The following is a 27,468-nucleotide window of genomic DNA, read 5'->3' on the forward strand; positions in this document are numbered from 1 at the left end:
GTGACTTGTTAGTGTTACAAGGTCTCAAGTGTGATTGGGGAGGAGGTGTGTTAAATTTGTTGTCATCGCTCTCACACTCCCTCATACTGGTCCCTGGAAGTTCAACATGGCACCTCATGGCACCTCATGGCAAAGAACTCTCTGAGGATCTGAAAAAAATAATTGTTGCTCTACATAAAGATGGCCTAGGCTATAAGAAAATTGCCAAGACCCTGACACTGAGCTGCAGCACGATGGCCAAGACCATACAGCAGTTTAACAGGACAGGTTCCACTCAGAACAGGCCTCGCCATGGTCGACCAAAGAAGTTGAGTGCATGTGCTCAGCGTCATATCCAGAGGTTGTGTTTGGGAAATAGACGTATGAGTGCTGCCAGCATTGCTGCAGAGGTTGAAGGGTGGGGGATCAGCCTGTCAGTGGTCAGACCATACGCCGCACACTGCATCAAATTGGTCTGCATGGCTGTCATCCCAGAAGGAAGCCTCTTCTAAAGATGATGCACAAGAAAGCCTGCAAACAGTTTGCTGAAGACAAGCAGACTAAGGACATGGATTACTGGAACCATGTCCTGTGGTCTGATGAGACCAAGATAAACTTATTTGGTTCAGATGGTGTCAAGCGTGTGTGGTGGCAACCAGGTGAGGAGTACAAAGACAAGTGTGTCTTGCCTACAGTCAAGCATGGTGGTGGGAGTGTCATGGTCTGGGGCTGCATGAGTGCTGCTGGCACTGGGGAGCTACAGTTCATTGAGGGAACCATGAATGCAAACATGTACTATGACATACTGAAGCAGAGCATGATCCCCTCCCTTCGGAGACTGGGCCGCAGGGCAGTATTCCAGCATGATAACGACCCCAAACACATCTCCAAGATGACCACTGCCTTGCTAAAGAAGCTGAGGGTGAAGGTGATGGATTAAACCCTATTGAGCATCTGTGGGGCATCCTCAAACGGAAGGTGGAGGAGCACAAGGTCTCTAACGTCCAACAGCTCTGTGATGTCATCATGGAGGAGTGGAAGAGGACTCCAGCGGCACCCTGTGAAGATCTGGTGAACTCCTTGCCCAAGAGGGTTAAGGCAGTGCTGGAAAATAATGGTGGCCACAAAAAAATATTGACACTTTGGGCCCAATTTGGACATTTTAACTTAATGGTGTACTCACTTTTGTTGCCAGCGGTTTAGACATTAATTGCTGTGTGTTGAGTTATTTTGAGGGGACAGTAAATTTACACTGTTATACAAGCTTTACACTCACTACTTTACATTGTAGCAAAGTGTCATTTCTTCAGTGTTGTCACATGAAAAGATATAATCAAATATTAACAAAAATGTGAGGGGTGTACTCACTTTTGTGAGATACTGTGTGTGTGTGTGTGTGTGTGTGTATATATATATATATATATATATATATATATATATATATATATATATATATATATGACTTTTTTCAGTTATATTCCTATTTAATGTGTATTCTTTATTTATCTGTTTTTTGTGTGTGTAATTCAGCTGTTGTAACGAGGGAATTTCCCCAGTGTGGGATCAATAAAGTTTATCTTATCTTATCTTATCTGTAGACAAGACAGGCAGGGGTCAATCGATCAGTTATACAAAGCAATGAACAGAAAACAAGATGACAAATTTTGAGGGCGGAAGCATATGCCAAACAAGAAATATCAAACACAGAAAACAATGCACAGACAAGCACATACAACCCCAATTCCAAAAAAGTTGTGACGCGGGGTAAAATGTAAATAAAAACAGAATGCAATTATTTGCAAATCTCATAAACACATATTTTATTCACAATAGAACATAGTAAACATATCAAATGTTTAAACTGAGTAAATCTATCATGTTAAGAAAAAAAATAAAGTAATTTTTAATTTGATGGCTGCAACACATCTTAAAGTTGGGACGGGGCAACAAAAGGCTGGAAAAGTAAGTGTTACTAAAAAGAAACAGCTGCAGGTTAATTGGCAACAGGTCAGAAACATGATTGGGTATAAAAAGAGTATCTTAGCGAGGCAATCTTTCAGAAGTAAAGATGTGCAGAGGTTCACCAAACTGAAAAACTGCATCTACAATTTGTGGAACAATTTCAGAATAATGTTCCTCAACGTAAAATTGTGAAGACTATAAATATCTCATCATATACAGTACATAATATCATTAAAAGATTCTGAGAATCCAGAGAAATCTCTGAACACAAGGGACAAGGTGAAAATCAATATTGCATCCTCTCAGGCAGCGCTGCATTAAAAATAGGCATGATTCTTTAATGGAACTCACTGCATGGGCTCAGAAACACCTCCAGAACTCATTGTCTGTGAAAACAGTTCACCGTGCAATCCAGAAATGCTGGTTAAAGCTCTATGATGCAAAGAAGACATATGTGAACATGATCCAGATATGCTGTGTCTTCTCTGGGCCAAAACTCATTTTAAATGGACTGAGGCAATGTGGAAAACTGTTCTTGTGGTCAGACAAATCGAAATTTGAAATTCTTTGTAGAAACCATGGATTCTTCATCCTCTGAACTAAAGAGGACTAAAGAGAAGAGGGACCATCCGGCATTTGATCAGCGCTCAGTTCAAAAGTCTGCATCTCTGATGGTATGGGAGTGCATTAGTGCCTATGGAATGGGCAGCTTTCACATCTGGAAAGGCATCATCAATGCTGAAAGGTATATATAGGTTTTAGAGCAACATATGCTTCCATCCAGATTCCATCCCATCTTTACTTCTGAAAGACTCTGCCTCTCTAAGATACTCTTTTTATACCCAGTCATGTTACTGACCTATTGCCAATTAACCAAATTAGTTGCAAAATGACCCTCCAGCTGTTTCTTTTTAGTAACACTTATGTTTCCAGCCTTTTGTTTCCCCATCCCAATTTTTTTTAGATGTGTTGCAGCCATCAAATTCAAAATTACCATATTTTTTTCTTAAATTGGTACACTTATTCAGTTTAAACATTTTATATGTTTTCTGTGTTCTATTGTGAATAACATATGGGTTTATGAGATTTGCAAATCATTGTATTCTGGTTTTATTTACATTTACATTCTACACAGCATCCCAACTTTTTTGGAATTGGGGTTGTAGAAAATGGCAAAACCTCCCAGTTATTATAGGTTGCATATACAGTATACACTGAACTAAATGAAGATTTAACAGTGAATAATACAGACTGGATATGGGCGTGGATCAGTGGTAGCTTCTGGTTCAGTGGTAGATTCTGGATCACTGGTGGATTGGGAAATGGATTCAGATGTGAATTACTAGCGAGCAAATTGTTCAACTTAATTTCTACCCCAAAGCTGGATAAAAATACATTAGTTGTGCTCTTCTTCAGTCATTCCTTTCTCTCAACATCTTGTATCCCATAGGCCTTGACCAAAGCATATTGGAACTAAGCAATTTGGTCTATATGTCTTTTTATTTATCCTTCTTCATTCATCTCTCCAAGACTCCATTCAAAAAGCTGTTCATTTTCCCCCGTTCTTCATTCCCTGAATAAACCATTCAAATGTAATTTTGGTCTGAATAATATTTTTTTTCTTGTTGTGGGAGTTTCACATGGTTTAATATTAAACCTGATTGCACATTGTTTAATGAATTAATTAGTAGCTCTGCAGTTGGAGCGTCTGACCTTTTTAACTCCCATATTGCAGTATGTGTCATCTTGCAAAACTTATCTCAAGTTCAAGTTAAAAAAAAAAAGAAAGAAGCTGTGAATTAATTAAAAAAAAGCCGTGAACTGAATTCACAAAGTCTGTTGCGTTCTATTTTATAAAAGATGCTCCAATTATGTCATTAATCAAGTTAAATCATTAACTACTCTGCAGCATTGCTTGTTCAGGTAATTAGAGAATTCAAGGATGATGCATATAAGTCTGTGCTTGAGGTTTCTTTACTGGTGTTAAAGGAATCTCATATTCTCTCTCTCTCTCTCTCTCTCTCTCTCTCTCTCTCTCTCTCTCTCTCTCTCTCTCTCTCTCTCACATATTCACTTTTGTTAGGCCTCAGATCCAGATGCTGGGCTGAATGGTCTTGTGCGTTATCGGCTCCTCACCCACACATCTCTCTTCAGCATTAACGCTAACGGCAGCATATTCACAGCTGTGCCTCTGGATCGGGAAACTCAGAGTCAGTACGAGGTGGTGGTGGAAGCTTCGGACGGGGCAGTGGACCCTCGACGCACAACCCTCACACTGCTGGTGCGAGTGTCAGACATCAATGATAACAGCCCTGTCTTTTCCCAGCCATTTTACGTTGTCAATGTACCTGAGAACACTCCAGCCGGAACCGTCATCCTTCGCCTTAATGTAAGCTCCTAGAGTCTTTCTCAATTAAAAAACAACTCGGCACTGGTTATATGAGAGATCACTGGATTTGGTCTTGGGTCCTCTGTTGAGTGATTGTGTAGATTTCTCCTTAAAGGATTGCGTAAAACCTAGAGTATCCAGCCGCTGTCTCTGTTCCTGTATCCATTCTATACTCTTTCTATTGAAGAATTATACTGTAACGTGTAGCATATATTTTGCATTCTTTAGCGCTATTACATAGTCTAGTAAACAACTTATTTTTTGATTTTTCTATTCTTATTAATACTTCTAATGCTTTATAAACTCTTCTCCCTCTCGCCTTGTAGAAGTGTACTGCTTAAGCACTGTCTTTAACATCAAAGCCTCAGAGAAGCTGTTCCTGTACTCATCCTTGGCTCCTGGGCTTTTTAGCACCACTCTCAAAGGAAAAGCGATAAGCTGCAGAACTCACTGCTCAAGTGTCTGTATCAAGTCTTAATTCACAAATTGGTCTGGGCATATTATTTCCATAGGGGGTTCATTTTCCATTTAACAAATATTTGTGATACATTTGACAGGCTCAGTGGAGAAAACCAGAGTCTATCTTGCAGAAAAGGCCTCATGGAATTTGTGAAAAGATCTCTTCATGTCCACTCTCAAGAACACTGTGGGGATTTTTGCAGGCTGAATCAAAAAAAGAATGCAATTACCATCATATTACTAAGCTAGTAATTTGCTGTTTGAGGATAGAGAGAGATGAATGTGTAGATGGAGAAAAAGTGTGAGAGAGATGGAACAGAGCAGGTGATTGACAGAGTGAGATGATGGTGGAGATGACAGCGATGGTGATATATATTTTTTTTATCTTGCTGTAGCGGACAGCTCCAAGCCCCTCCTACACAGGCTAGTCAGAGCATTCTGAGCCCCAGTGACAGGCTCTGATCTGGGCCAAATGAAGAGCTCAGCCCTTTATGTGCTACTGCTCACTGGGGCTTTCGGGGCTTTTATTTATATATTTCAGAAAATCTGAGTGTAGAATGTAATTCCCTGTGCCTCCCACATCAAAGGGAGTATCCTGAAAGGTTCCTACACCCACAGAGAGACATGCTAGTCGCTGAGCTCCTGAACTACTGCTCTCCTGCCAGATTTCTAATCAGACTTGGGGTTTGAGCCAGGAGAACTCATTTGTGTGTGTGTGTGTGTGTGTGTGTGTGTGTGTGTGTGTGTGTGTGTGTGTGTGTGTGTGTGTGTGTGTGTGTGTTCATGTGGCCAACATTTTTACTGTTTTGAGGAGAAGCAGGCAGTAAAACAAACAAACAAAAAAAAAAAAAACACTGCATTTTAATCACATTCTAATTATCATCACTAACAGCATTTGTAAAATGCTAAATTAGACACCTTGTTCCAAACTGATTGAATATTTTTGGTTTCAAATCCTCATCCTCTGAAAACTGATAAAGCAGTTTTGACCAGTTTAAGCAAAATGTTTTTGGAGACACTACTAGTCACCAGTAAATATAATAATAAACTGCTGTTAAACACATACTTGTCTAGCTAAGTCTAACACAAACTGGTTGATATTGTTTCACATTAATTAATTCAAACTATTCTCCATTTACTATGGACAGAAAGCAAGGGATGAGAAGGGGGGGTGTGTGTGTGGTTAGGGATAGTTGTACTAGTGTTACCTTTTCTGTGCTTGCGTGAACTTCTGCCACTCCAGCACAGAAAAGTTATTTACCATATTTTCATCGCTTTTCCCTTCACACTTATGAGTCAGAAGAGAGTGCTGCTGAATGGGTGGCATTTATTTCAGCCGGTTTTACTTCCACAGGCTAAATCAAAAGAAAATTATGCATGCTAGTGGACTTAAAAAAATTTAGAGATTTCTTTAACTACAACTACAATACCCATAAAGCACTGTGCCTAACTATTAACCTTTTACTCTCTAACACTACCACACTTTGATGGTTTTGTGGAGCTCAAATGCAAACTGCCTAATGCTTGGCAGGTCTTTTAATATTATGTAATCGCTGATCAATGTCACTGGATAATGTAATATGGTGTAGGGATGATAATATTGTTATATTGCACAAGCCTAGTGTCTGCTCTCATAAAGATTGCTCTTATTGACATCAAGGTCATATAACATCTGAGTCAAGTGTTCACATAAGGTCATGTTCTAAAACTTTGCAGTCTGATGGATTTTACATTATGACAGCTAACTTTGTAGCTCAGTCTACTTCTGGCATGTCAGAGTGACATCACTGTAATGACACATGACATGTCAAATATCAAAGCTTGCTTTAATTTAGAGTCTGAGAATATGTGGATAACATATTGTTACGAGGCTGTGATATTGTCATTCGTTTAGGTAAGTTGTAGAGAAAGGCTTACAGTGCCCTCTGAAACTATTTGAATGGTAAGGCCAATTCATTTGTTTGTGCTAATCACCAAAGATATTTGGGTTTGATAACAAAAGATGACTGAGACGAGAGTTTAGGATTTCAGCTTTTATTTCCTGGTATTTACATCAAGATGTGTTAAACAACATAAAATATAGAACCTTTCGTATCAGACCACCCAATTTTTAGGCGAGCAAAAATATAGGAACAGATAAGCCTTGAAGTAAATTAAAGTAAATAACACTTAATATTTGGTTGCATATCTCTTGCTGGCAATAACCACATCAAGCCTGTGACTCACTGACTTCACCAAATCATTGGGGTTTTTTTTTTGCGATGCTTTTCCAGGCTTCAGTCTCCTCTTCAGTTGGTGAAATGCATGCTCAATAGGGTTAAGGTCTGGTGATTGACTTGGACAGTGTAAAACCTTCCATTTTCCCCCCATATGAAGTTCTTTGTTGAGTTGCAGTGTGTTTTGGATCATTGTCTTGCTGCATGATGAAGTGCCTCCCCATTAATTTGGATGTATTTCTCTGTAAATTGGCAGACAGAATGTTTCTGTAAACTTCTGAATTCATTCTGCTGCTACCATCATGAGTTACGTCATCAATAAAGATTAGTGAGCCTGTTCCAGAAGCAGTCATGCAAGCCCAAGCCATGACACTACCTCCACCATGTTTCACAGATGAGCTTGTATGTTTTGGATCATGAGCAGATCCTTTCTCTCTCTACACTTTGCTCTTTCCATCACTTTGGATGAGGTTAAACTTGGTTCCAGAACTTTTGTGGCTCATCTCTGTATTTCTTTCCCAAATGTCTTCAGTCTACAGCAGAAACAAATGAATTGGTCTTGCCATTCCAATAGTTCCAGAGGGGACTGTATGTGGAGTTCATGTAGCAATGTAAACTCAACCCTTAACTACCCTTAAATAAAGGCACTGTTGCTATCTCTAATGGCATTGTCTGTATCTTTAACCAAATTACAAACTTCCTCCCACTACTACTCTCTCTCTCTCTCTCTCTCTCTCTCTCTCTCTCTCTCTCTCTCTCTCTCTCTCTCTCTCTCTCTCTCTGTCCAGGCTACAGATGAAGATCTCATCTCTAATATAACATATACTATAAGGACAGAGGCAGCACGTCAGCTGTTTGCAGTAGACAGGATCACTGGAGCTCTGTCAGTGCTGCAGTCTCTGGACTTTGAGGCTCTTGGTCGAGATGGTGCTAACTACACATTCCAGGTGGAGGCTCTGGATTATGAAGGTGTCCTGCCCCCTGGAATAGCTACAGTTACAGTGAGGATAACGGTAAGTCAGCTGGCAATACTGAATATGGTGCAAACACCCAAGCTCTTTCATTGGCTTCTTATACATCTATGGGAATATCTTTAAATTCATCACTGGCCATTTTAGCTGTAAGCTGCAGAAGCCCTAAGTGGCTGTGCATTATTATTCATTTTCTTTGTTGTTGTCTCATGATCTTGACAAAATAAAAGTTGTTTTCTTGTGATCTCAACTTAATTCTCTCGTGGTCTCTGCATGACAAAATAGTTGTTTTCTCGTGATATTGAGATAGAAGTTGTTTTCTTGTCATCACAATTTAATTTTTCTGTTTACTCGACATAACATGTTGTTTTGATTGTTCTGGAGGCAGCAAATGCTTAGCATAATCCTGTAGCATCATGGATGAACAGATTAATTTTTACTTTGATATTTTATATAAAATAATGCATGGTCACTTAGGGCTTTCGTAGTTAGAAGTTAGTGATGTCGTTGTACTACAGTACTCTCATGACCCTCATGTTTCACTCACTAAAAGACTAAAACTGTCCCAAAGACGCAGATTATCTCGTTTCCTTCTTAGCAACAAACCATAACATTTAGTGTAAGTATTATAATGTCTGTTGTTTCAATTGGTCACTTTCAGCACAAAACTACCTGATCATAATTCCTGAAACGTACTTAAATGTGATCTTTTAAAATGATTGTATCATTTCAAATAGTATCTTAGTCTATAGCAGTCAGCAAAGGCAATGTTTTGTGTTATTGGTGGGCTTCCTGCATTTTATTCATCTTTGATTCATCTTCATTTACCACTTTATCCTGGTCAGGAAGGATCACGGGTTCCATCAATACCAAGCAAATATGTTCTCAGAATTTAATTAGCTGGAGAAGTTACAACTATAGCTATAGACAGTGGAGAGGTACATCAGTTAAAGAGACCTGTGTAACATTTGATCTTTTGCCAGTTTTGCTGTTTTCTACTTGGCTAACGGTGATGTGTGTGATAGTTATGTCTGAGTGCAAGTTACAGTGGTGGTGTAGCTATTTCAGTCTTGAATGACTCATTAGCTTTTGGACTGCAATTATCCACATATACAGTATGAGGGAGGGAAAGTCTCCAGTGTTTCAGAAGATTAGCCATAGGATCAAAATGGACTGATTAGCCTGTGTGTGTGCATTTGTGTGTTTGTCTTGTATCCTAGACATCTGACATTGATGGATCCTGACTTGTGTGCTGACTAGATTTTTTTTTTAATACGTGAAAATATTATGGAATTAAATTTGTTACAAAAGTATTGATCGTAACTTTTCAAGAAAAAAAAACACACGAAAATATTCAATGAGGAAGAAGAAAAACACTCTGACAGCTCCCTGACCATGTAGTAGATTCTTCAATGGTGTGAATTTTGGAGAGAGTTGTGTATGTGGTTCTCTGTATAGTTATATTGTTTGTACTTTGCAGTGGAAATTGCTTACTTACTTAGTTAGTATATTAGTTCGTTATTAATATTTGAGGTCTCATATTGGGTAGTGTTGACTATTTTTTTCCAGATGAGCTCTTAGGAGCGGCATGGAGCTTCATCATCGTCGTTGTGATCATCACCATCATGATCCTCCTCCTCAGCTGGACACTCGAGCTGTCAATCCAAATCTCACTAACCAATGAGAGTAAATCGCTGTTAAGCCCCAGCCACACGTGAGATTTGTGCCAGAATGGTAAACGATAACTTGCAGAGTGCAAATGAAAACTTTGAAAGCGTAAACGAAAACTCTGCCGGCGCATTCATAAACCATGATTAGTGAAAAGGAAGCTTATACAATGGTTAACAAAGAATGCTGTTTATTTGAAGACCATGTAACATTTTGCCACTGAGTTCACAGTTCCCTTTTAAATGGAACTTCGACGTTGCGTTTAGCATAACACTATGGGAGCGCCTCTCGTGCGTGACCGGAATCTGAAGCTTGTGTAAAATCATGCCTATGATCAGGTGATGTGGCAATTTAGCACGTCGGGTGATATAAATATGGCACCTGTGAACCGCACCAACAGCCTTATTATCTTCAGCGAGACTGCACGTCGGTTGTTTGTGTAAATAAACAAAAAGATGCTTCATTTCCTCTCTATCTTTTCTCAAAATCTCTGGACTTTTCTATCCCTTTTAAAAAAAAAAGAAGAAAAAAAATAAATAAGCGCCAGAGAAAAATATGAGTGAGAAAATTCAGGAAGTGTGGTACGGATTGCTGCCGTCCCGTGCACTACATCACGGGAGTAGTGCACACTTTCTGGGTGAAGTGTTTAGGAGTAAAGCATACGATGGCAGCCTCGAGAGGCTGCGCTTGGTAATGCCTACATCAGGTAGCTCTGCTCACGACTCGCGCTCTTCTTGGAAGCCGAAGGGAGTTGGGTTTCAGAGCCCCTCGGATCTGGGCTGGCTGCTGCCGAGGCAGCTAGCCGTCTCAGGTCCGGGGGATCTCTTATGGATCCAGAAGAAGAGCCGGAAACAAGCACTGCTCTATCTCTTGCTCTGTCTTCGGGGTCCGGCTCTCCACTGGATTTTGGAACACGCGTCGCGACTCCTCCTTCCGCTATGGAAAGACAAAATGAAAAAAAAAAGAGAAAAAAAACACGCATAAAAATTTTAGTAATAATTCCTCTCCGACTCCGAGGAGCCAGAAGGATGTGCTAAAAACTGAGAGCAGCATATAAAGAGCTGCTTGAAGTGATTACTAAGGCTGGATGAGCCTTTTTCTCCCCAGTGAAAGTAAATCCCTCATACTGCAGAAAACTCCCCTCTCTTCCAGAAGTGCATGACAAAATATCAGGCTTCTGGGGGAAAACCATGCATAAGCCGCATTTATAACCCCACAATATTGGCTTATTCGGCCATTGTGGGGAATGAATGGCATGGCTATTTAGCTATGGCTTTGCCATCCAAGCCACCATGTAAGGCCACTGTGACATTGGTGGGCAAGGCCTATGCAGTAATAGTCTTGCTTGTGGGTCACTGCAGACAATGACAGTGTTGCAGGCCTACCAAGCAGACCTGCTGAGTGAGCTCGACATATGGCGGCATTCAGCCAGTTCCTTCCCTGTTGTGTCGAGTTCACCCGGGCATCCACGAGTGGAGCCCGGGCCACCACTAGTGCGAGGGAGACACAGAAGGCGAGTATGGCAGCCCGCCAAGCCCCACAGACAGCCAGGGGAACTGGGCGGCCACAGTTGCGGCCTGCTACTAGGCCTGATCTGAGAATGGTCATAAAGGTCCAGTTTAGAGTTCGACCCCCTGGTTCACCACAGTAGTCAGCACAGACCAGAGCCCGATGTTAGCGCAGGAGGTAAGATCCCTCTTGGACAAAGGGGCCATAGAACATGTACCCCGTTCCCTGAGGGAGGGAAGTTTTTACAGCCGTTATTTCCTGGTCCTCAAAAAATAGGAGTATGTGACCAATTTTAGATCTGGGTCATCTGAACTGTTCTCCTCGGACATACAGGTTCAAAATGCTGACGCCCAAACTTATCGTTACATAGATTCAGTTTGAGGACTGGTTTGTGACGATAGATCTAAAAGGTGCGTATTTCCACATAGAAATATTGCTAGCTTTATCCCCTTGCACCTTCATAAAGTGCATGGATGTCACTCTGGCTTCATTGTGACTCCAGGGCGTCCGCGTACTAAACTACCTGGACGACTGGTTAATTCTAACACGATCCAGGGAACTGGTGGTTCAACATCGAGATGTTGTTCCCTGCAACATGAACATGAACATGGGGCTCAGGTTGAACCTCAGAAAAGTATGCTTTCCCCAGTGCAGTGGACAACTTTTCTAGGGGTTATAAGGATTCTACTAGGATGAGGACATTTCTATCCCCAACATGCGTAGGGTCAATCCTATCAACACTGGGCAAGATGAAGCTGGAGACTATTGGTGCTTATGGGCCTATTGCACAGGAGACCATTCAGTGGTGGCTGAGAAGTTGGGGGTTTCGTCCAAGGACGAAACCTTGTCACACGGCGATGCCTATGTGCTCTGAGAATTTGAGTGTCCCCAGTTTCTAGTCTTGGGTCACACTCTAGGGGTGTCTCCTTAGCAGAAGACGGTATTGACAGACACCTCCCTCACAGGCTGGAGCGCAGTCTTAGACAGCTGTGCAGCTCACGGTCTCTGGAGCGGCCCTCATCAGGAGCGGCATATAAGTTGCCTAGAAATGTGGGCCATATTTCTAGCACTGAAATTTCTTCTTCCTCAGTTGAGAGGTCACCATGTGTTAACAGACAACACAGCGGTGCTCTCATATATTGACCAGCAGGGAGGATTATGTCCGCACCCCCTGTTCAGGCAGGCACAACTAATTCTTCTCTGGGCAGAAGGAAAGTTTGTCACTGAGTGCAATGTACAATATGGGCAACTGGAATGTGGGTGCAGACGTCCTGCATGTGTTCGCCTCCGAGGAGACAACACACGGCCCGTTGTAGTTCGCCCTCACTTCTCCCAAACAGTTAGGACTGTTAGGACAGTTAGGACCATGGTGCACATGTGGCTGAGTTCACATCTGTACGCTTCCCCCGATCGCTCTGCTGCCACAAGTTCTAGCGAGAGTTCGCCAAGACAGTCTGTCTGCTGCTAGTAGCACCTTATTGGCCAGCTCAAATATAGTTCTCAGAGATAATATCCCTGCTAGATGGCACTCCTTGAGAGATTCCCATCCGCAGGGATCCACTGTAGACCCAGTGAACTGCGCAATAGCTACAGTCCTGGAGTTCTTACAAGAACATTTCTCAGTGGGGTGGGCTCCTTCTACAATCAGGGCTTACGGGGCCACCATTTCGGCCAGCCATCCCCCTGTTGATGGAGCCTCTGTGGGGCAGCATCCTCTAACTTCGAGGTTCATGCGTGGTGTCAGACGGCTGAGGCCCATCTGCAGGCCGCGCATACCTTCCTGGGACCTTTCTGTGGTCCTGGAAGGTCTGTCAGGGACCCCATTTGAACTCTTAGAGTCAGCCTCTGAGAAGCTTCTGACTCTAATGGTAGCTCATCAGCTGGCCCTGACATCTCTGAAGCGAGTAGGAGATCTACAAGTTCTCTCTGTTGCCCCTTCCTGTCTGGCCTTTGCCCCTGGATTAGCCAAGGCCTTCCTGTATCCTATGCCGGATTATATTCCTAAAGTGCCTACATTGGCCTGAGAAGGGAATGAGACATTGTGTAGCTTTGTCATACCAGGGCAGGCCTGTGAATTGCGTCTTCACTTCAGATATTAGAGGCTGATGGTGCAGTTCACAGGTGCAATATTTATATCAAGCGACGTGCTTAATTGCCATGTCACCTGATCATGGCAGGCCTATAAATATACTTAATTTTACACAAGCTTCAGATGCCAGTCATGTGCAAGAGGCGCTCCCATAGTGTTATGCTAAACACAACGTCTCATTCCCTTCTCAGGGAACAGGGTTACATGTGTAACCCAGACATTTTCAGTATGAGAGTGTTTTTCTTCTTTCTCTTTGTATATTTTTGTTCGTTTCTTGAAAGTTACGTTCAATACTTTTGGCACAAATTGAATTCTATAGAATATGCACTTGTTTAGAATATTTATGCATTTGGTGGTGTCTGTGAGTGATTCTTAAATCCATTATATCTTCACCAAAAGCTAATATAAATATTAAGCAGTGAACTCATTAGATGTTTCCACTGTATCACTTTATCATCTTGTCAAATTTGACACTTTATTATAGACGTGGGTTAGACGCCAGTCAAATGGATTCACAAGGAAACTTCCACCTCCCAGTGTAACCTGCTGTGCTTTTGTGTTCTTTGTATTTCTCGCCTCATGTGGATTTTAGGTTTGCTATTCTTCCCTTAGAGCCTTATAGGGATGGATCACATTGGCTGTTTTCTTGTGGCACAGAATTACATACTGAAAGTTCCCTGTGTTCCTCTGGTTTTTGGTGTGGCAAACAACTAAGACGTCTTTGTTCTGGTACAAATAAGAGTATGAATTCTATGCTGTCTGACACTTTCCTTCAGAAATGACTTGAATCGCAAGACATTGGGGAGACATCTTGTATCAGAATTTGTTATTAAAGGAAGCCAATTAAATTCACCCTTACCAAAGTGTGCCAAGTGATTTACTGCAGTAGAGGTTGGCTAGGAAAAAATGAGATTGAATCCTCAGTTGAAGTATTTCAGTAATATATGGGGTGAGTCATATGATATTTGGGACTGCTCTAAAGTTTTTTTCTTGTTTTTTTTTTTTTTTGCTGGAGGGAGAAAAACTTTTCCATCATTCTTTCTCTTTTTCAAATGATTTCTCTTTTCATCAGATTTTTCCTCTGAACCATCTGAAATAGCTAACGTATAATCTTCACTGAAAATATATATGTAAAGTCTTTCATTGGATGTTTAGTATTAATTAGCACCTGTTAATTTGACTCCTGACTAGCATATTTACTCACCATCCTAAAACCACTCCGGCTATGTACACACTCCAGTCTCTCTGGATATAGTCTCAGTATTCATATTGAGTAATTGATGTGCCTTGACCAGGAGCAGGAGAGGTGATAAAGAGCTGCTCATGTGTATGTGCATCCCTCTGATAAAATCTGCAGGGAGTCTTCATAGTAGCTCTTAAAACCTAATTTAATGGGGCTGCACTACCATTACATCTCCACTCGATAGACAAAGGTAAGACAAACTGAAATAAGGTCAGATGACATAAGAAAACTTTTATTAATCCTTCATTGCGACATTATAGTGTTGCATTGACTGAAAGCTAGAAACATGATATTTATGTTCATGATATGAATTTATCCCATGGTTGGTCTGAATACTCGAGTCAATTTAATGACTGTTCTAAATGAATGCACTGCCTATAAACAATTGTAAACATAATAACTTACAGTTGCATACAGTAGTTAAACTCATTATTACTTCATTTTTAGTACAGACACGGCACAGGTAATTCACACACACACACACACAGACAATCTCTCGTTCTCTCTATCTTTAATAACTATTTATTATAATTCATTCAAATAAATGTAATCTTATCACACCACTTTCTCTGTGTATGCTTATATATAATATATATTATAACATATGAAAATTAATTAACTGTTATTTTTATCCTTTAGTCAAATTTTGCACTGCAAAGATCAATAGCAGCTTTAACTTGTCAATGCTGGCAATGACCATGGAGTAAGTGGGATAATCCATGGCTAGGTGTGCATTACATATTTTAATGCACTCCGTGATTCTTGAGTCCATGTCGTGTATTAAAATCGTGCAATGCACACCTAGCCGTGGATTATCCCTTAAGTAGAATACAAAATTAACCACAGTATATTAGAGGATTGTCCATGTGCAACAATACAACTCAGTCTCACAGAAAGAAAAAAAAAATTGCATGCAACTTATCTGCAACTGCTATATGTTAAACATAAACTTTCTAGCACAGACGTGTCAAACTTTCACTTGAACACTCTGTACCACATTCTACACAAACATATTTTAACCTAGCAAACTTCTACCATTAAGCTATCTGAATAACAAACACAATCAGTCTTGCAAGTCACATGTAACAGGCACGGTAACACAGGTATTTTCAAAATGCAAAATATCCCTGTGTTCTCAGTAGCCTAAAGATAGGCTAAAAACTATCGCATTTTGAAAATACCCATGTTACCATATGGTGTTATCATGTTATTTGCAAGCCTGATTTTGTTTGCAGAGATGAGAAGATTCATGAGCCGGGTAAGTCATGTCATGACATGAAAAGCACAAACTTTGTGCAGGAAAACAGAGGTAAAATTATTTATTACATATCAAGCTGTTTCAAATAGCATAGAATAGCATCTGAGTGAAAGTTTGATATGCTGTTATGCACCGATGCAAGTGCTATTTTTTTTTATTTCTGAAAACACTCATCCCAGCAGCATGACATATACTGAAAGACCTTCACTAGCTAACTCATCACACTATCCTACCTTAGCTCTGGTGCTACTGCAATTCTAAATCATTTTCCTGTGGGCTCTACTTATAAAATTTATTTATGTTATTACGAATTATTTAATAGACTGCTTCATGACACTGTATATTTTGTTTAATACCTGTTTGTAGAGTGCAAATAAAGTACTGATTTATTTTTTTCAAAAATTGTAATTAAAAAGATCACCCACATAGAAACAACTGCCTAAATGAAAAAGAATCTGCTCTCTTTTCCATCATGTTATTCACTATGGATTAGTGCTCTTTAAGTTAGGTGAATTTAAGTGTCATTCAGGTGCTTGAAAGAAAGATAGCACTGTCCTTCATGTAATTACCTCTCCATTCTTCATCATGTCTCACTTATAATGGATAATATCCTTATGTAGATTTTCTTTTAGACTACTGTATTTCTTTACCAGTGGGTTTAACAGTCGACTTTGTGTTAAAGATGATTGTCTGAACTGTGTGTGTGTGTGTGTGTGTGTGTGTGTGTGTGTGTGTGTGTTTCAGGATGTGAATGATTATACTCCAGTCTTTGTTCGGCCTCTTTATAAAGGCATGGTGGCTCCTAATGCTGAGAAGGGAACGTTAATCACAACAGTATTCGCAACTGATCAAGACCCTCCCGTAAGTAACCACATGTGTTAGTGACAGAGGTTTCAGAACTACACAAGATAGGGTGCCAACAAAAAGGCGTTCACACTAACATCCAGAGATCACAAGTTTGAATCCTGACAATGCCACATCCACTCTCTCAACTATCAATCACATGATAGCCAATCATGCTATCCGGCTCTGTGAGCCGAGGTAGGAAAAGCAGGATGGATAGCGCTTTCTTCTGGGTGTGTTACACTGCCCTGTGATGCAGCATGAGCAGCAGTTTGAAAAGATGTAGTTGGCTAGATTCAAACGTCTCAGAGGAAGCATGTGATAGCGTTCACCCTCCCCAGTTGGTAGCTGTTGTATGATAGTGGGGAGCTGGATGGTGGGTGGGAATTGGCCAGGACCAAATTAGGGAGAAAATAGAAGAGGAACAAAAAAGCAATTACACAAAATCATTACTCACGTAAATGTTCAAATACTTCTCTATAACAAAATACCCCAGTAAATATTGCATTACAGCTTCTAATTCATTACTCACTGAGTTTACTGAGTTCAAATACAACTATTAAGGTATATTTGACTATATATTTGATTTGATTTTTGTGTATTATCGCATCACAGTTTACACGGTGATAAAAAGTATAAAAGCTGAATGAAATTCTTGAATTGTTGTGTTCTGACAACAAAGTTATTTTATATTATTTTAATTATATTAAGAACAAAATGTAAAGGAAAAATAACATGTAAACATCTATGTTGTGTACATAATATAAAATAAATAACAGTAGCGCTGTATGTTGAACTTTACAGATATGAATACAAGCATTATGGTATATAGCAGCGAGTAATGTGTAAGGATAATATAATAGTTTGGCTAATGGCCTGCATAAACCCAACACATGGTCCAATTTTTACATTTAACTGGTTCCTTACCAGACATATACCATGGCAAAAATTTACCCAAATAAACATTTCCACATAGTTTTAGTAAAATATACTTGTTTTGTTACTGAAATATATTACTAGCAGAAAAAGTCAATTCGGTTATTTGCTGTTTCCCAGAATTCAACTCTATTTACTATTACTAATTACTAATACTATCATTAGTATTATACAGACAATATAATATTAATCTGTACATTACCCTACATGAAGATTATGTGCAATTAATCTGATTAGTGCAGTGTGCACTTGTTCACCATTAATCTTCACAAAAATTCACAAAATATAAAGACGTTTATGCCTCTAATCTCATATTGATTTTGGTCACTGGCAGCAGATTAGTGCAAAGGACTTTGGGAAAATATTATCTACAGCAAACAGCAAGCTCTAAAACATTAGCTACTGTAACATTATAATTCCTCTCATAATATACAAGCTTTGTATGCTATAGATAGCTCGATATCACAGTAGCAAAAAACTGAATTAAATGTCAAAATCCTTAATATATTTCATACTTCTGCAACAAGATGTTCTTAATGTTGTTGTTATTGTTTTTTTTTTTTTATTAGCATACCCCCCTCTTTTTTTTTTGCTTTTTTACTAAAGCTGTTAGTTCACATTACTCATGACAGTCTGTTTTTAAAAATTGTTCTTCCCACGTTGAACACATTGCAGTTAGCACACCATCTGTGTTCAGTCCTGAGTTTTTAATACTTATTGTAAGTTAGCACAAACTATATTGAACTTATTGATTATATTGATTGTTTTTGGTAAGTTAAACTTAGTGTCCCTCCAAGCACCAGAAAGCTGACTGCAGAAAAAAGTCAACTGATTTAAAGCAAAACACTGACATGTCATATCTGTTTCATATCAATACTGAGTCTCAAACTGAACAAACCATTTTTTTTATCACACTTCCGTGTCCAGTGATATAATTCCCTACATTATTAACTACTGATCACATCTGTGAAACATGATTTAACACTTTTTTTCTCTGAGTATGAATGAATCTCCTAAACAACTAAAAGCATACAGACATGTTTGGTTTCGGAGCTTTCCATCACTATGTGCTTTTGTACAGTGTTATGTAATTTCACAACACAGACTCATAAAGCACCACTTAATGACTATAAAGCATTAGCACGACCCATTAGTGGACAAATAATTTACATCTACATCAGTCTAATTCTTTAATCTGATTAGTTAAGCAGGTCCCTAATGTGGTGTTATGAGGGCTGTGAGAGGGAGGTGAGATGAACACACTGCTGGCACAGCCAACCTGCCCATACGAGTGACCATGCTGACGTCACTCGTCACATGGCGTTCACTAAATCTCAGGGGTTTCAGTACCGTGACGTAGAATGGGCGTATCTGTAGGTGTGGTAAAGACGCCCCCTTCCAAAAAATATTACAGGTCACTGAACATGCGTAGAATACTTTAGTTGTTTTGCATGCGCATTTCTAGTTTCAGCGATGTATGATGAACGAAAGAACAGTCATACCGGTAACAATTTTTTTTCGATGTTTAAAAAAAAATCCAGAACCAACTGGTTCTTCAAAGTGTCAGCTTTGCTCTTTCTGTGTAAATAAAGTTGAGTATGAAAGCATATATAATTATGAGTTTGTTTTTTATAATGGGGCAACAGCAGTGGAAACAATACTGGGGTTAAAAAGACCTAAGGTTTCACTGCAGATTTTTAGTCTTGCATGATAGGACGCATGATAGAATTGATGTAAAGTCAGTAAGACCTTGAACTTATTTAAATGAAACAAGCATTTCATATCCGAATAGCATTTTTCAAACATGAAACCCCTGTGATCATGGAGAGTTCTAGCAGAATGAATGTAAAGCCCCCTGTGAACATGGACAGACAACTTTTTTCTTCCCAAACTGCACATGATCGTTGACCTATGCAGATTCTCAAAATAAGTCACACCTGCCTAATGACGAAATATCTGATACGCTGTTTAGAAACCCCTGGGGGAAAAGTGTGTGCCCTCGTAATGCCTAGTATGTTAGCTCTCAAGCTTAGCTAATCGGTGTGCAGATCCCACGTCCGGGTCAGCCTGCGTGATCTCATGATGGATGTGAGCGAGTGCTTTTCAGCGCATGTCATCCTTCTCATGTCCTACAAAATGTTGGAATGAAATTATAGATCCTGATGATATGTTTAGACATCTACTGGCCTCAGTGTTCAAATTATGAAGGAGTCGGAAATATCTCGAATTCCACTAAGACCTATAAAAACAGAAGTGTAGGGGTGCGAGGTTAGAATTGCATGGTGCACCAACCAATATTCTTTCTCATTTTTTATTTTCTTACTGCTCAAATCCTAATTCTATTGGGCAGACTCATCTGCTATTAAGCAGATATACCCCATGAGCCACACTGATTGCAGCTGCTCCGGCTGAGACAGCTCCTATGGCTCCTTATGGCTGTGTCATAAGGTAGGAGGCTGAGACAATTGCAGTTGAGTATATATTTGAGTAAAATAGCAGGGAGAGGAATAACAAACGTACTGCAAGGCAAGATCAGGGTCAAAACACAGACTAGGTCAGGCAAGGCACAAACAGACTAACCAGGGCTCAGGCAAAACACGAAAGTCAAGAAAGTCAACAAACCAGAACAGCGAACACAGAGATTCAAGGCTTGGCAAAGTCAGCTGAATACACAAACTGAGAAATTACTTAGCGGTGATAGTGTGTGTGTAATGATTAGTGACAGGCGTGCATGGTTTAGAAGTCAGGCGACTGTGAACGTGCTAAGGTGTGTGTGTCTTGGGATGTGTAGTCCGTAGCGGACTTGTTACTAGGTCGTGGTATGTTCTTGGAAACTGAGTTCACTGACTGTGATGTCCTGACAGCTTGGTTAGCATTTGCAGGCAAGCCTGGCAAAACAACTCTCCATAGCATGTCTATGCTCACCGCTAATATAGTTAGTGAAGTGTTACTCCTCAAAAAGCTAGTGATTTTGGGGTGGTCAGATTCTTTGACCTGCTGAGGTCTGTGATATTGCTCATGACATGAAAGATCTTAAATATTGCTTCATTTACAGTAATTTACTCTTTAGAGATTTATTCTAAATTGTGCTTGGGTGCAGAAATTGCTAATCCACCTGTAGCTTCAAGCACTGAGAATAAAATGGAATTTTATCTATTTGCTGTTTGATTTGAAAGATGGACGTTGTACAATAAATAGCAGGATTTTTCACTTTTAAATATTTTTTATTTGTCTAACTTTTTTTTAAATATATATATAAATATATATATATATATATATATATATATATATATATATATAATCACATGACCCACTTAAACCAACAACAGCCCTACTGCTCTATTTGTGCTGAAAATTATTATTATTATTATTATTTTTAAATATAAAACACCACTTATGTGTTGGAAATTGGAGCGTTTTTGGTCACTGTTATGCCTGTGTATCAAAATGTTTGCTCAAATTATTTGTGCATTTAAGAACACTGCAGTCATTATGAACTGTATTTACTGCCATTGGTCAGTATCTCACCTGATGTTTTGAAACACTACTGCTTACCAAGGGCGTTAGCTGGACTCTTAATCATCCGGGGCTGAGCCCAGATTCTTCTTAATCAAAAAAGGTTTTCAAAATGTACTTCTAAATAGACTGTTTCCATACATTTTTCTTGCATGTGAGGACTAATTGTGTAAAAAAAAAAAAAAGTGTAAATTGGACAAAAAGTTGGATTTAACATAAAACATGTGTTGCCAGTGTTTGCGACAGTACCACTGTGGTAAAATATATAACTTTTTGGCTATCTTGCATGAGACTAGGCTACTTAAGTGTCGTTAGCCAAGGGGAGGCACAACTAAGCTACCATTGTGTGGGTTTAGCTGCTTCATTGCCATGCAGAGTAAGTTATCTGTCCTTATGCTCTGCTCATATGTTCACGTAACTTGGAGGTCGAATAGACATTTACACACCTTGTTTTCCTGCTCAGCATCAGAGGATGTTAGTGTTTCAGTTTAAAACCTCTTTACTGGTAAATAATCGGTGTATATCCATTTCCCCTCAGACTAACTGACTGTGTGAGCTAGCTTTTGACAGAATTGAGAGCTGTCAGCCAATAAGACATGAGTATTTCCACGTATTTTCCTGTAAACCCTGTCTGACTGGCCTTGCCTCCGTTCACTGGAAATAAAACACAACACTCTTCACTGAAGATACAAAATTACAACAATGCTGTTTTCTTTTACTGACGTTCAATTATGTAGTAACAAAACACTCCAAGTGGAGAATTATTCGGGACTAAAAAAAAAAGTCTTATGGGCTGCAGCCCCAAATACCCAGGCCAGGTCACATCCCTGCTATTTGCGCTTCCACATTCATAAACCGGAAGTGTGAAAATGGTCCATTAATTCCCAGATTCAGACTCCTTAGATATGGAGTCAGGATTTATTTATTTATTTATTTATTTTAGTCCAGAATATAATGGTGACTTAATTGGTGACCAGTTGTAAAGTATGTGTCTATATTTACGCCAAGGATCTATTTTCTTTTATTCTTTGTAGTGCTGAACTTGAATATGTGACCTTTGCAGCCAGGAGAGATGATGAGCTAATTGTAGTAGGTTATAGGAGAACAGTATTGAAAGTCACACTAATAAAAGCTCTGCCCTTTGTGTTGCCTTTGAAACCCATATGCTCCACTAAGTACTGTGATCGTTTCTTTTTTTGTTGTAAACCAATTATGAATAATTTCTATTATGAACTAAATTATGAATAGCCCTTTTTTTTCACCATAATACCACCCAGAATAGTGCAAGATCCAGTAATAAATCACAGAGTCCCTGAATACCAGAAAAGCTGCAAGTAGAATCTTGGGACTAGAATGTGTTCTGTGCCATCTGAATCTTGGCAAAATGCTGTTGGAAGTAGCGAGTGGAGTGTAATGCCTGCGATTACACATCGGGACTACTCTGTCTCCTGCTTTGATTTGGAAAAATGGCTGTATTTAATTTGGTGAAATCGCTACTCTGTTGATGACCTTGGATTGCTTTCTTTAGTAATAAATGTGCAATGGAGCGTTATACGATGTTAAACATTGTTGGCATTGCCTGAGAACTGGACTCGTAATGTGGAAATGGATCAAAAATACAAGATTGCCTACTAAGAGATGCATTCACTCTTTCCCAAATCCTCAATTTTGTTGGCCATTTGCATGGCGTGTGTGTGTTTGTGTGTGTGTGTGTGTGTGTGTGTTTGTGGGTGTGTGTGTGTTTGTATGTGTGTGTGTATGCGTGTGTGTTTGTGCGTGTGCGCGTGCGTCTGTGCGTGTGTGTGTCTGTGTGTGTGTTTGTGTGTACACGTGCGTTTGTGTGCGTGAGTTTGTGTGCATGTGTGTTTGTGTACACGTGCGTTTGTGTGCGCGTGTGTTTATGTGTACACATGCGTTTGTGTGCATGTGTGTGTTTGTGTGTGCATGCGTGATTGTGTGTGTTTGTGTGTGTGTATGTTTGTGTGTGTGCGAGTGTGTGTGCGTGTTTGTGCGTGTGTTTGTTTGTGTATGTGCACGCGCGTGTGTGTGTGCATGTGTGTTTGCATTTGTGTGAGTGTGTTTGTGTGTGTGTTTGTGTTTGTGTGTGCGTGTGCGTGTGCGTGCATGTATTTGTGTGCGTGTATGTGTGTGTGCGTGTGTGTATGTGTGTTTGTGTGTGTGTGTGTGTGTGTGTGTGAGTGGTGAAGGTCTCCTTAATTGCAATCATTAAACTGAGAGATGCTCCCATTCCAACACCTGCTGTTTACTCAAGTGGAGATGAAACGGCGAGTTAGCCACCATTGATGTGAGAGATCTCATTATCAGCTGTTTTGTCTGCCCCAAACTGTACAGCGCTGGGGAAGGTTACAGGATTTCACTACCATCTAACAGGACAGTAATGACCAGTCATTTGGTCATCCATTACTCTCCCCAAAGGAAGCTGTTAGGGGCACAGCCATGATCTAGTAGTCAAGTGAGGTCAAATTTGAGCCTCCCATCCTTGGCAGCTACAGCATACACACTCTCTTTTCCATGCTGCTCCTGTCTAAATATATGTTTAGTTTTGACTTTCTTTGCCTCTAAGCTCCAGTAACTTTTTTTGCATTATTCATAAATCATCGTTTTTATGCTAAATGCTGCATAGAATAAAAAAAAAGGAAAAAAAGCCACAGAGAGAAACAGTTCTTGGCATTAAACGGAGACACTTAACGTTTTTCCAGCTTCCACTTTGCTGTTTGAGGTGTGAAGTGCAGTGTTTCTCCACCACTCCTGCACTCCTAATGACTGTTTGTGTTTACCATAGCATAAAACATGAAACATTTATGGAGTAGCTGTTAAATTCAGACAAGAGATGAGTACCAGAGATGAAGTTAGTGATAGAACAAGCTATTAATCGTTACCAAAAACAAGCCCTGGAGCAGACACTGCATTCTGAACATCTATAAAAATCACACAAAATACAGCGAGCTGAAGTTTGAGAGTGTCAACCCTAACTACTAAAATAAGAGTAACACCTTTAATCCGACACACTCACGTAGCTGATGTTGAATTGTTAATTCACTGTTTTGATTTTGTAGAGAAGCATTTGAACTGATGTCCATGTTTTTGCATTTTTATTTTTGAGTTACAAATTATAGTTCCCTCTCAAAGTAGTGGAACAGCAAGGCCTATTTTAACCTGAGAGCTATGGGGAAAAAAGCAAGCCATTTTGAAGCTTAGAAAAGAGGGCAAATCGCACTAATTGCACAAATATTGGGCATTGCCAATACAACAATTTGGAATATCATGTAAAAGAAATAAATCACTGGTGTACTAACAACCAGACATGGAACAGGTTGTCCAATGAAAACAACAGCAGTTGATGATAGAAACATTGTGAGAGGGGTGAAGAAAAACCTAAAAACAGCAGTTAATGACATCACCAACAACCTCCACAGGGCAGGGGTGAAGGTATCACAATCCACTGCTTGAAAAAGACTTTGAGAGCAGAAATAGAGGCTATACCACAAGATACCATCACATCATCAGCAGTAAGAATCACAAAGCCAGATTGGAATTCACAAAGAAATACAGATATGAACCACAAAATTTCAGGAACCAAGATTAACCTCTATCAAAGTGGTGGAAAGGCCAAAGTGTGGAGGAAGAAAGGATCTTTTCATGATCCAAATCATACAAGCCAAGCATGGTGGAGGTACTGTCATGGCTGCTTCTGGAACATGCTCACTAATCTTTATTGATGATGTAACTCATGATGGCAGCAGCAGAATGAATTCAGAAGTTTACAGACACAACATGACTTCCAATTTACAGAGAAATGTAAACAAACATCAACTAGTAGAAGCTGCAGTAAAAGCCTGGAAAAGCAACACAAAAGAAGAAACCAAAAGTTTAGTGATGTCATTGGGTCACGGGCTTGATGTAGTTATTGCAAACAGGGGATATGCAACCAAATATTAAGTGTTGTTTTGCTCACCTAAAAATGGGGTGGTCTGCCACTAAAGGTGCACTGTTTTACATCTAGATGTAAATATGAGGAAATGAAAGCTGAAATTCTGATCTATCGTGTCATAATCTTTTGATCTTAAACACAAATGTCTATAATGTATATTGGAAACAGTAGAATGGGCCTTGTTGATCAAATACATCTGGCGTGGGGGGTTGTTGTAATTTAAGTAAGGAACAAAACACGGCAGACTGTGCCATTATAGGAAAATAGTCAATGACAGGGTCTGTTACCACCTCAAAGTTGATCATTTTTATTTATTAAAGAATGACACACCATACTTTTAAAATAGAAATCTTTTTACAGTTACATTTGATGGTCTGGAATGGCCACAAAACAAGCTATGTCCTGTTATCACTTACATTAAAACAGTTATAAACAGGTTTTTTTTCTCCTTCTTGAAGTTAACATGACACAAATGCAGCTTATCTCGTTACCAGGAAACCTCACACCCCTCTATCCTGAAGATTTTCCCATATCAGAAAACTTTGGTGTTGACTTTAACAAAGTGCTGGCCCTGGAGAGTTCTTCCAAAAACATCTTGCAGAAAACTTGAGAGAAATGGCATAATCTCTCTGTACTGTCAATCACAGTGACTAACCAGTCATGGGCCTATGTGAGCTCATGAATGTGGAAGAGACCAGTTAGTGATTTCAAGTGCCCTGTTCCACTCATTTGCTTTCCGCGAGACAATAATTTAATAAGCATATTTAATTGTGTACACACAAGAAAATGGTAGGCACCGTACTACAGATTTCTGGGTGCTCGGGTTCGGACCAACACACTCTCACTATTGTAAACTTCTACAAGCCACGAAAAGATCCGAGTCTGTTTTAGGTTAGACCGGTCTGAGTTTTGTGACCGTAGCTCCTATTACAGCTTCATTCATATCCATCAGAAGGAAATCACTCTATCTCATTATGATTCTTGTGCAGTCTTCTTCTCGAGGTTGGATTGTATGGGCAGAATTGTTCAAGGACTGTGTTGTTATTGCCATTGTCTTTGACACTGCAATCACAACCCATTCAGAAATCTCCCTTTAAATCATCTCTGTATTAACTTGTCAGACACAAACGACACACACATTTCTTTCTTACTATACTTGACATTTAAATAGCATTTTTTAGATTAGTTTAGCTATCATGCACAGACACAGATGGACGCGCACACACACACACGCACACACTATGAAACATATTTTGTAATTTCTTGCTAGCCAGTGAATGAATAATGCATAATCTGTCATTCTGTTAGATATGTATTAATGGTAAACTGATGCTTTTGGTTGTAGGGGACACCAGCCAGCAGGGTGCGGTACAGAGTGGATCAGGAGCAGTCTCCCTACAGCGGCAGAATTTTTGATGTAGATGATACCTCAGGCAGAGTCATCACTAAAGTGAACCTGAATGAGGAGCCCAGCACTACTTTTAGAGTGAGTTTAAGACTAATGACTGACTCCAGTTACACACATGGAGGAAAAGTTGCTTTTATTACAATTTATCTGAGCAGTTGTTTTTCCATGTATGTTTTTTTAAGCCATTCTTACTTGCTTCCATCGTCATGTGTGTGTGTAGCTGATAGTGATCGCTTTTGACGAGGGTGAGCCAGTGAAGATGAATACAACACTAGTGGAGATCACCGTCTTGCAGCCCTCCAGAATACCTATCTTTACAGAGGAGGAGTACTGGTCAGTTTATCTGAATGCATTTTCCCCGTAGTCCCACAGCTCGGTTTATTTTGGTTTTCTGCTCAATTGGTTGGCACACTTCTGCATACAGTATACATAAGTATTCACAGCCTTTGCCATGACACTCAGAATTGAGCTCAGGTGCATCCTGTTTCCACTGATCATCCTTGAGATGTTTCTACAACTTGATTGGAGTCCACCTGTGGTAAATTCAGTTGATTAGACATGATTTGGAAAGGCACACACCTGTCTATATAAGGTCCCACAGTTAACAATGCATGTCAGAGCACAAACCAAGCCATGAAGTCGAAGGAATTGTCTGGAGACCTCTGAGACAGGATTGTATTGAGGCACAGATCTGGGGAAGGGTACAGAAACATTTCTGCAGCATTGAAGGTCCCAATGAGCACAGTGGCCTCCATCATCCTGTTACGAACCCAGTCTAGATCGGGCCGCAACATACAAAAAGAAAAAAAAAGAAAAGGGTTGGCAAGACCAAGACTGCGTTTGTTTAGTTTATTCTCCAAATTCTAACAAAAGTAATATATATATATATATATATATATATATATATATATATATATATGTATATATATATATATATATATATATATATATATATATATATATATATATATATATATATATATATATATATACACAAGGGTATCACATGAATCGTAACAGGGCAGATCATAAACAGAGTCAAAACAGTCGTAAGGTCATACACAGGCGAA

The 27,468-nt window shown here is 39.6% G+C and overlaps 1 protein-coding gene across 2 annotated transcripts in view; it reads left to right on the forward strand.

The window, feature by feature from the left end:
• Nucleotides 1-27,468, forward strand: part of pcdh15a (protocadherin-related 15a) — a 216,012-nt gene that overhangs the window by 127,590 nt on the left and 60,954 nt on the right. For both annotated transcript variants that reach the window (XM_053679710.1, XM_017464981.3), the window contains 5 exons: nucleotides 4,025-4,330; nucleotides 7,794-8,018; nucleotides 16,488-16,604; nucleotides 26,336-26,476; nucleotides 26,619-26,731. In XM_053679710.1, the coding sequence (XP_053535685.1) occupies nucleotides 4,025-4,330; nucleotides 7,794-8,018; nucleotides 16,488-16,604; nucleotides 26,336-26,476; nucleotides 26,619-26,731 (902 nt within the window). The remainder of the gene's footprint in view (nucleotides 1-4,024; nucleotides 4,331-7,793; nucleotides 8,019-16,487; nucleotides 16,605-26,335; nucleotides 26,477-26,618; nucleotides 26,732-27,468) is intronic.

The sequence above is a fragment of the Ictalurus punctatus genome, chromosome 3 (assembly GCF_001660625.3).
Source record: "Ictalurus punctatus breed USDA103 chromosome 3, Coco_2.0, whole genome shotgun sequence".
NCBI lineage: Eukaryota > Metazoa > Chordata > Actinopteri > Siluriformes > Ictaluridae > Ictalurus > Ictalurus punctatus.